Source organism: Miscanthus floridulus, chromosome 15, assembly GCF_019320115.1.
Source record: "Miscanthus floridulus cultivar M001 chromosome 15, ASM1932011v1, whole genome shotgun sequence".
NCBI lineage: Eukaryota > Viridiplantae > Streptophyta > Magnoliopsida > Poales > Poaceae > Miscanthus > Miscanthus floridulus.
The window spans coordinates 24,374,921-24,384,891 of NC_089594.1; the positions used below are offsets into that span (position 1 = coordinate 24,374,921).

The 9,971-nt window shown below is 44.3% G+C and overlaps 1 protein-coding gene across 1 annotated transcript; it reads right to left on the reverse strand.

Annotated features, from left to right (window-relative positions):
* Positions 1 to 97: 97 nt before the first annotated feature.
* Positions 98 to 1,509, reverse strand: LOC136509572 (transcription repressor OFP8-like). The gene has a single exon (XM_066504331.1). The coding sequence runs from the start codon at positions 1,407 to 1,409 to the stop codon at positions 645 to 647; it is 765 nt and encodes a 254-aa protein (XP_066360428.1). The 5' UTR covers positions 1,410 to 1,509; the 3' UTR covers positions 98 to 644.
* Between the last annotated feature and the right edge of the window lie 8,462 nt (positions 1,510 to 9,971).

Consider the following 9,971-nt stretch of genomic DNA (forward strand, 5'->3'; position numbering starts at 1 on the left):
CGCTGAATAACCATTAACCGGTGCTCCATGTACTAGCAACATTCATTTACTAGCTCGCTTGCAACATGTAGCAAGTGCCATGCAGTATGAGCAGAAACACCTCGCAAATCTTCATTAGCAGCATACTTACATACGTACACAGATAATAAACATAAACCAAACCTGCTTCTAAATCACTCACACTGCTGCTACTTCTTCAGGGACGACCTTCATCCAAAACAAAAAGGCCAGCCGAACACACACACACATACTGCTATGCTGCTTGCTGCAACATAGCTAGTAATATAACACTGAGCAAGCTTAGCGAGCTAGCAAACAAAGCAAAGAAATCACAAAACAGACCCAAGAAAAGATGAACTGACAAAGCACACTACACTACAAGGACCTGCTGGACAGTGGACACCTGGTACTAGTAGCTACTGGTAAATACTACTAATCCTTTGTGAAGCTAATAAGACGGTGGTTTAATTTCTCCTTCACGAGATCCTATCACCACCCGGCGGAAGAGGCAGAGGGCAGAGGCGGACATGACCCCTGCAGCAGGCGGAGCCTGGAGCGCATCGCCGGCCGGGTGGTGCCAGGATCTCGGGACCAGAAGAGACGCACCGGCATGCACGAGCTCCCTCGCTCGCGAGCCCATGTCGTCAGTAGTGGTAGTGGTAGTCGTAGGCGTGGTACGCCGGCTGCGGCGGCGGGGGAGCGGTAAGCTGCGCGCAGACCTCGGCGAAGGCGGCGAGGATGGCGGCGTGGTGGCGGGGCGCGTTGAGGGCGAGCAGGCGGCGGAGCATGCAGCGGAGGTCGTCCCAGCCGCAGAGCCCCATCTCCACGACCATCTGCACCATGCTCTCCCGGAAGTCGGCGCGCGGGTCGGAGGACTCCTTCTCCACGGCCACGCCCACGTCGCCGCCGTCCTCGCCTGCCGCTGCTTCCGCCGCAGACGCCGCCGCCGCCGCCATCTTCTCGTACCGCTTCTTCCTCCTGCCCTGGTGGCCTCCCTGCTGCTGCCTTCTCCTGCTCGTTGCCACCGTCGCAGGCGCCTTGGAGGCCGGCGGGTGCTTGGTGACGGCTGCGGCGGCGGCGGCGGGGTTGCAGTTGTAGGAGTAGGCGGAGTAGTTGGAGTAGGAGGAGTGGGTGGTGGTGAAGGTGGCGGCGGAGGCGGCCGAGGAGGCCGTGGAGGCCGAGGACGGGAAGAAGCCCGAGGAGGAGCGGGAGCTGCTCCGCGGCGGCTGCTGCGGCGGCTTGGGCGACGGGCGGAGGAAGGACGGCAGCTGGCTGAGCAGCCTGGTGGTGGCCCGGCGCGGGCGGCAGCCGCACCCGGCGTCCACCACCGCCACGTGCCGCCACGACCGCCCCACCGGGAACTGCAGGCTCCCGCCCCGCCGCGCCCTGGACGCCGACGACGACGACATGCCGGTGGTGCTGGAAGGGAATGGCTGGCTGGCCGAGGTAGCTGGACGGGACGACGCCTAGCGGCTACTGCGGGCAACCTCTCTTGTGCATGTGGCTGGCTTTTGGGTGGATGGTCGGCGGTGAGCCGTGGTAAAAAGGCGCCATTTTATACGCGCGCGAGATCTGGGTGACACTGACACGAGAGGGGTGCGTGGGCCCGCCATTTGTACTGGTATACTACTCCGTACTCCGTATGCATGTGTACAGCTGGGCGGGTTGCGCTCCTGCTTGTTTTTTGCCCTTGGGGCTCTCGCAGTCTCGCCTCGCTCGCCGACTCTCATCGTTCCGTTCCCCTGCGGCTTGCTGTTGACTTTGACCGTCCTGGATCGTTTGCTCCTCCTGCCAGCGCAATGTCTACGCGCACGGCACGCTGCGGCGGCTACGGGTACGGTCTGCAAAGTGACGAACAAATAAATAGAATACTCCGTAGAAAAAAAGAGTTGACGTCAGGGGAAAGTGAACTCTGTATACGTACGTCAGGGAACCGAACCAAGTTCGTTGCAACTTAACGTTGTTGGTGTGGCGATGGAGCGTTAAGGAGCTAACCGAGCTCATCAAGCTTTGATTGTCGTTTATCCTATCCAATATATCGATGGAGAGCCAAACTGTATACACTAATAGTATTCTACTCCCTCTGTTTTAAATCACATGTATAGTTGTGCTAGTCTTTAGCACGCATCTTTAGGTGTATAGTAAAAAAAATGTATCTAAGAAATCAAAACGGCTTACAATTATGAATAGAGGGAGTGCTTTTTAATGTCATAGTAAGGTTAGCGTGTAAGTAGTTGGGCAAGTTTAAGCGAAAGTTTCAATCGAGTTTCATCTTTATTCAGCGAGCTGTCACATGAACAGTTCAGATGATTTAGGAACGTTTTTAAGAAGAAGAAAAAAGAGCGAAGGAGTAAGTTTTAAGCTTATTTAACTCGGTCTCTAACTCCGGATGAGTCGTGGAATGAAATGTTTACGAAACAACGTAATAAAACTACGCATTTTGATTGGTCATGGAATTAAATCGATTCTTCGTCACCGCAGGCCAACCGAATCCAGGCCTGAGAGAAAAGAGCCGAATTCAAAAATAGGAACCTGTTCAAACTCATTAAACAACTGTCTGTGCGTGGAAGCACTGGAAGGGGAGAAGAAATATGATGCAAAGCTGAATCCACCGTCGGAGAGTGAATTCAGAGATAAAAAAAAACCCATGTCCATCCTCTTTGCCATCAGCATGTTCGTTCGGTCGTAAACGCATCGTAAATTTTCACTCAGAACAGTATTTTTTTTTCACACCAAACCAGTTAGTAGTAATAATCCACGATCGTATACGGTCGTATCAGCACCAGGCTGCATGACTTTTTGTGCCACCACTGGAGAAGGTCTTAACAGCAGGGTGGCCGCTGGCCGGAGGATTTAGGATAATCCGGTCAACAAGAGGGGAGCGGGTGTAGTGTACAGCTCAGCCAATCGAAGCCAGACCTTATTTAGATTGGGGTTAGGAATCAGTATTTGGTATTGTAGCACTTTCATTTGTATTTGACAATTATTGTTCAATCATGGTCTAACTAGGCTCAAAAGATTTGTCTCGTAATTTACAATCAAACTGTGTAATTATTTATTTTTTTATCTATATTTAATATTCCATACATGTGTCTAAAGATTTGATGTGATAAAGAGAGAGCAAAAAAAACTTACAATCTAAACAAGGCCCTAGTAACTCACAACTCCATCGAGATCCGGAGGGATCCGGAGGTAGGTTGGATGGAATCGAATCGCATCTTCTCTCTTCTGGGGCCCTGCGCGCGCCCACCGGATCCATCCAACCTAGCCAGCCAAGGCCTCGTTTAGATTGGGGTTAGAAATCAATATTTGGTACTGTAGCACTTTCATTTGTATTTGATAATTATTGTCTAATCATGGTATAACTAGGCTCAAAAGATTCGTCTCGTAATTTACCATCAAACTGTATAATTAGTTATTTTTTTATCTATATTTAATACTCCATATATGTGTTCAAAGATTTAATGTGACGAAGAGAGAGTGAAAAAACTTACGATCTAAACGAGGCCCAAAGCCAAGGAGGAATTCCGCGCGGCACTTGGCGGCCCGGGTGGTCCTTCCTCTGGACTCTCCTCCACGCCGGCGCCGGCGCCGGCGCACGAAAGCAGCAGGCTACTACTAGGCTCGGAAAGCAGGCAGGTACCTAGCCCACCGCCCAGCGGCAAAGCAGGCGTCGGCGTGCCGGGAGGAGAGCTCGCTCTCTAGCCTTTTCCCCCGGCCGCATGCTCGTGCCGTGCCGTGCCCGTGCTGCCGCCAATGATCACCACGCGACGGCGACGGCGACGGCGACGGCCGCCTCCTGCGCGCCATCCTCTACGTACGAGTACGGTGTACAAGAACTAAACTCCCGTCAAGGGAGGCAGCTGGGACCGAGCCTGCTTGCTTGCTGCCATGTGCAGACACTCCGGCGGCTTGCATGCGCCCGATCTCTAGCTTCCGCACTTGAGCGACACCTCTTTTAAGGTTCGACGAAGATGAAACAGAGACACTATTTTGAACCATGTTGTACTCATCTCTTAGAAATGATAATACCACCTCCGTAATTAATGACATTCAAATAACAAATGTCGAGTCGTCATTTCTGACTTAGGGTCTGTTTAGTTTCAAAAAAAATTTCACCCTAAAGTGTCACATCGAATCTTGCGGCACATGTATAGAGTACTAAATGTAGACAAAAAAAAAAACTAATTGCACAGTTAGGTGAGAAATCGCGAGACGAAACTTTCGAACCTAATTAGTCCATAATTAGATACTAATTACCAAATACAAACGAAAGTGCTACAGTGGCCAAACAGTAGCTAAACCCAAAAAAAATTGGGAACTAAACGCTCCCTTACTACAAGAGCACTAAATCTCACTCCCATCTCTATTTCTCTTAGGCCCCGTTTGAATCATTGGAATTGAATTTATTCTAATAATTATAATTTAGACATAGATTAATTAAGCTAATATAGTTATATATGAAATATATTTGTATATTTATTGTTAGGCATACAATTAACATACTTATACGTTGCATTTCTACTCTACGGAAGTGAGTTGAAGAGTGTGCTATAAGTTAGAGAATAGAATTATAGCATAGTGATCTATAGAATCAATATCTATCTCCCACCCTATGAATTTGAAATAGGCTTATTTGTGAGTTTGAGAATGTTATGCAATGTTAAATTTCAAGCCAAATAGCTTAATCCTTTATGTAGATTTCAATTCCGACAAAATAAAGGGATCCAAATGGCCCCTTAGCTTAATTATTCTTTGTAAGTAACACACCTTTTTAAAAAAAATCAAAGAAGTATCTTGATTTTCAAGGGTATTTCCAAATGTCAAATTTCTTACAAAAATTTAACTCGGTTGTTTACTACTCCGTCCGTTCCAAATTATAAGTCGATTTGACCTTTTTAGTTGATATATTTTGCTATGTACCTAAAATATCTAAACGCATAGCAAAATAGATGTACCAAAAAAATCAAAGCGACTTATAATTAATTTGGAACGGATGGAGTAGGTGTTTATACATAGACCTAACAGAGAACGAGTCATTCAGCCTATTCGTTTCGGCTGAAACGATCGTGGATTATAAGCCAGAAGTACTGCTGACTGGTTTGGTGTGAGAGAAAAATACTATTCCAACTTATAATCCACGATCGTGCAAGCCGAAATGAACAGGCTGATTTTTTTGTTTAGGTTCTAAGAAAAAGAATCCCTATCGTCATTCATATTATTAAAAACAACCCTTTCAACTAGCATCTGCCATTCCAATAGTCGTTCCCAACTGTCGACCTTCTAAACAACACAATGGTAGGGTAAAAATTCAAGACATGAGCCGACATGAGCCACCGTCGCTTGTTTCTTGCCCACTAGATAAATTTGGATATTAGATTTAGAGATTCATTTATCTTCGTAAAATCTAATTTAGGTGCCATTGTTTAGTTTGATTTTTCCTAAACTAAGAAACTAGTTTTAGACCCCCGTGAGCCCTGCACAGAAATCACATCTTTTTCTTTTTGGGTTGGCTAAATGTCTTTTCCTAAGGAGATATTTCCATATTCCTTCCTTGTTAGTACAAAGTTTGAATTGCTATTCTGCAAACTATATTTCGAATGCGCAAACCCATTTTGGCTAGTCTATATTTATGTTTAACCTGATTGATTTGCTAGAAAACTATATGATCTAAGGTATTTAATGTTTTTAAGTATAGTCCTCTAGGACTTAAAGAAATAACATGAACCTTGGTGGACTGGGAAGCACACTATTAATTAGCACCGTCTATTTCTATAAGGCCAGTTTTACTGGGGTTTCTTGAGAATTTAAGGGTATTAGATAAGCTTACTTGGCATATGGACACCTCCAATAGTGACTTATAAGCTAGATCTTAGCTTGAATGAGTCTTTGCGCTTTGCATAAAGTCAAAACGTCTTATAATTTAGAACGGATGAATAATATTTTTAAATCTATTTGGTGATGTTGATTGACGCAGAAAAACAGTAAGTGCATTCTTTATGGGGGGGTATAACTGTTGCATATATAATTAGGCAATCCATGGTTAAATCTAAATCATAAATAGCGCAAACATAGTTAATAGCAAGTAGTCTCTCGAGCCGAATTTCCGCGGATCATTCACACAAGTACCGCATGCCTGCGGCCTTGGCCCTGGTCCGAGTGAGGCGAGTACGTGTGACTCTTTTCACATTAGACTTAGCGAAGTGGAGGAGGCTTCCATGTTTAAGCATGTCAGGCTCCACTTCTACTAGCATGGTCAGACGAAACATGTGTCTTTGAGATTTATTTTGGAACCGGTAGTGTGCTCGTACGTTGCTACGGGATAATCAATAATTTATACTAAAAACACACGGATCGCACGATAAGATAATAATACTGTAAAAATTAAATACCAACATTAAAGTGACATTTAATCCAAAAAGCAAAGTTTAAGAATTTAACACAGTCATGGAGTGCGCGGCGTCGCAGGCTCACAAACTCTACTTTATAGACCTTTCCGTGATGCGTCTAAGATAATGTTTTATATTGGCAGGAAGAAATCTCCGATATCTATTTTTTTCATTGTAATCCATTTATCTGGACAATGTTTGTAACCGTGCCCTCACCTCAAACATATATGTTTATTCGGACAATATCACAAAGCTACTAAAAACTATAACCGTGCCCTCACCTCAAACATTATCCAGATAAATGGATTACAATGAAAGAAATATACATCGGAGAATTCTTTCTGCCGATATAATATTATCTTAGTCATATCATGAAAAAAGTCTATACAGTAGAGTTTGTGAGCCTGCGATGCCGCGCTCTCCGTGACTGTGTTAATTTCACGAACTTTGTTTTTTCAATTAAATGTCACTTTAACATCGGTATTTAATTTAACAGTATTGTTATCTTATCATACGATCCGTGTGTTTTTAGCACAAAAGATTTAGTTGTCCCGTAGCAACGCACGTGCACGCTACCTAGTTGAATATAAAAGAAGAGAAATGGCTGCATTCGTACAGATAGCGTACGTCAGTTAAGGTTTTGTTTGAATTAACTCAGTTCGCGAACTAATAGTAATAACTAAATATGGCATATATCAAATTCTATGTTGCTATAGAAAATATTCGTTTAGAAAATTGCAGAAGGTTCACCAGTCTCACTATTGAAAGCTCTAGTTTGGTTTTGGTGAATTGATGAAATCCTAAGTGCTAACCTAGTTTATCAAGTGATTATGAGATAGGTAGCACATTCCAAGTGGTGAAGCAAATAAAGATCATGACATGATGATGATGCCATGGTGATGATCAAGCGCTTGGACTTGAAAAGAAGAAAGAGAAAAATAAAAGGCTCAAGGCAAAGGCATAAATAGTTGGAGCTATTTTATTTTGGTGATCAAAACACTTAGAAAGTGTGATCACATTTAGGTTCGATAGCCGTGCTATTAAGAGGGGTGAAACTCGTATCGAAATACGGTTATCAAAGTGCCACTAGATGCTCTAACTCATTGCATATGCATTTAGGATCTAGTGGAGTGCTAACATCCATGAAAATGTTTGTGAAAATATGCTAACACATGTGCACAAGGTGATACATTTGGTGGTTGGCACATTTGAGCAAGGGTTAGAAACTTTACCGACGGAGTGTCCGACGGTGCCACTAGCGCCCTAGACAGAAAAGACGAAGGTCACTGTAAGTGACCGGACGCTGGTCTCGGTTAGACCGACGTGTCCGGTCAGTGACAGCAGAGAGCGCGCAGCGTCGGTCTCTGACCGGACGCTGGGTCACTCAGTGACCGGACGCTAACAAGGTGCGTTTGGTGCTGCTGACGTGGCAATGGACAGAGGAGTCGTCGAGTGATCGGACGCTGGGTGTTTTCGGTCGAGCATGACCGGACGCGTCTGGTCGTGAAAAGTTGTCTCTGGATGCTTACTGAAAACGACCGGACGCTGGGGTTCAGCGTCCGGTCACTTTGAGCTACTGCGTCAGATCGTCACTTGACCGTTGAGATCGGACGATCAACATTTGAAGAGAGGGGACATGTGGCACGCATCGTGTGACCGGACGCTGAGGTCCAGCATCTAATCGATATGACCGGAGCGTCCGGTCACCCCGTGTTGTGTCCAGTGAAGAAGTACAACGACTCTATTTCGTGGGGGCTTCTATTTAAGCCCCATGGCCGACTCAAGCTCACTCTCTTGACCATTTACATTGACATAGCAATCTTGTGAGCTTAGCCAAAGCCCTCCCACTTATCTCCATCATTGACTCATCATCTTTGTGAGATTGGAATGAATCCAAGTGCATTGCTTGAGTGTTTGTATCTAGAGGCATTTGGTGTTCATGTTTCGCTGCGGGATTCGCTTGTTACTCTTGTTGGTTGCCGCCACCTAGACGGCTTGGAGCAGCGAGGATCGTCGAGCGGAGGGTGGTGATTGTCTCCGGCTTCGATCGTGATGATTGTGAGTGGTTCTTGACTTTTTTCCCGGTAGAGAGCCAAAAGGTACTCTAGTAAATTGCTCGTGGCTTGTGTGATCCTCATCTTGTGTTGGTTATGTGGCACCCTACTGAGGGTTTGGTGTGTGATGCCAATTAGCGTGTGAACCTCCAAATAAGTGAATCGCCACAACAAGGAGTAGCTTGCTGGCAAGCAAGTGAACCTCGGTAAAAAATTATTGTGTTTATCATTTGATTCCGAGATGATTGGTCTTTATTGGTATTCATTCTTGTGATTGTTTGGCTCCTTCCTCGACACGGCGGTATAAACATCTTGCTCACTCTTTTTACATTACCGCAAACTAGTTGTCAAGCTCTTTAGTGTAGCTAGTTATGATAGCTTGTTAGTTTAGTTAGTGTGGCTCTTTAGTTAGCTTTTGAGAGCACACTAACTTAGTGTAGTGTCATAGCTATTATGTGGATAGAAACTATATAAACTATAATTATGGTAGGTGGCTTGCTTTTTTAGTAGGCTAGCGCAACACTTGCTTCGTCTCATAATTGTCTAACCGGATTGTTAAGTGTTGTTGTAGAATTTTTAATAGGCTATTCACCCCCTCTAGCCACTAGGACCTTACAACCATGTATAACCTGCACATCTTTTATTTGGCACCACTGATGTTCTCAAAGAGCAGCCACTTTTTAATTTTAGATCTACATGCTGGAAACACTAAAATTAAGGGTCATTGAGTCGTCTTGCTTTATCTTTGCCAATTGTCTTGCTTGAGCTTTGGGAACAAATTTTGCCATTGGCAAATACTAACACATAAAGAGGTAGAAGTTGCAAGAATAAAGGTAGGTGGCCTACTATGCACCTAGCCTAAATTTAATACCCTTTAAATTATGGACAATACCATATGAACTGTTGTAACCGACATGTTAACTCCATCATGTAGTACACCTAAGTATTGAACATGCACATGCATAGTTTTTTTTATCATAGAATATATTTTTGTCCTATGAGACAACATAATTTTTTTTCTAAGTGACAGCTGATAGCCCCAAAATATTTGACAGAAACTCTCATTTTACTATCTCTGCATCTGCTAAAAATTTAACTGAAGTTTAGTTAATCCATGGAATAATTTGGATTGTGCCTTTTGTATTGCCCCAACAATTCTTTTACCAAGCATGATTATTGTTTCCATGGATGATTATTGTTTTCATCCATGCATGTGGTCTCAGATGATCGATTTATTTTCTTCAAAGCAGATGAAGATCGTAGGAATGACAGTTTATTTTTCTATCGCGCGGGGTATCGCACAGTCGGAAGGGAGGAGCGACCAAAAAAAGTCGCACCAAAAGAGGTCGGCCAATTTGAATTCTGTGTTAATTCTCTTTTCTTATGCTCGTTGCCATGTATGTTGGTGCATGCAAACATGCAATGTGTATATGGATAACAATAATTTTCTACTTTCTATTTTGTCGTGATTTCTCTATCACATGACAGGCAATATTCAATCAAGGAGAATGACATGCGGGAGGTGTTG

What these genes read in the sequence shown, in the direction of transcription:
- LOC136509572 (XM_066504331.1), bottom strand. Translation starts at nt 1,409, where the DNA reads ATGTCGTCGTCGTCGGCGTCCAGGGCGCGGCGGGGCGGGAGCCTGCAG.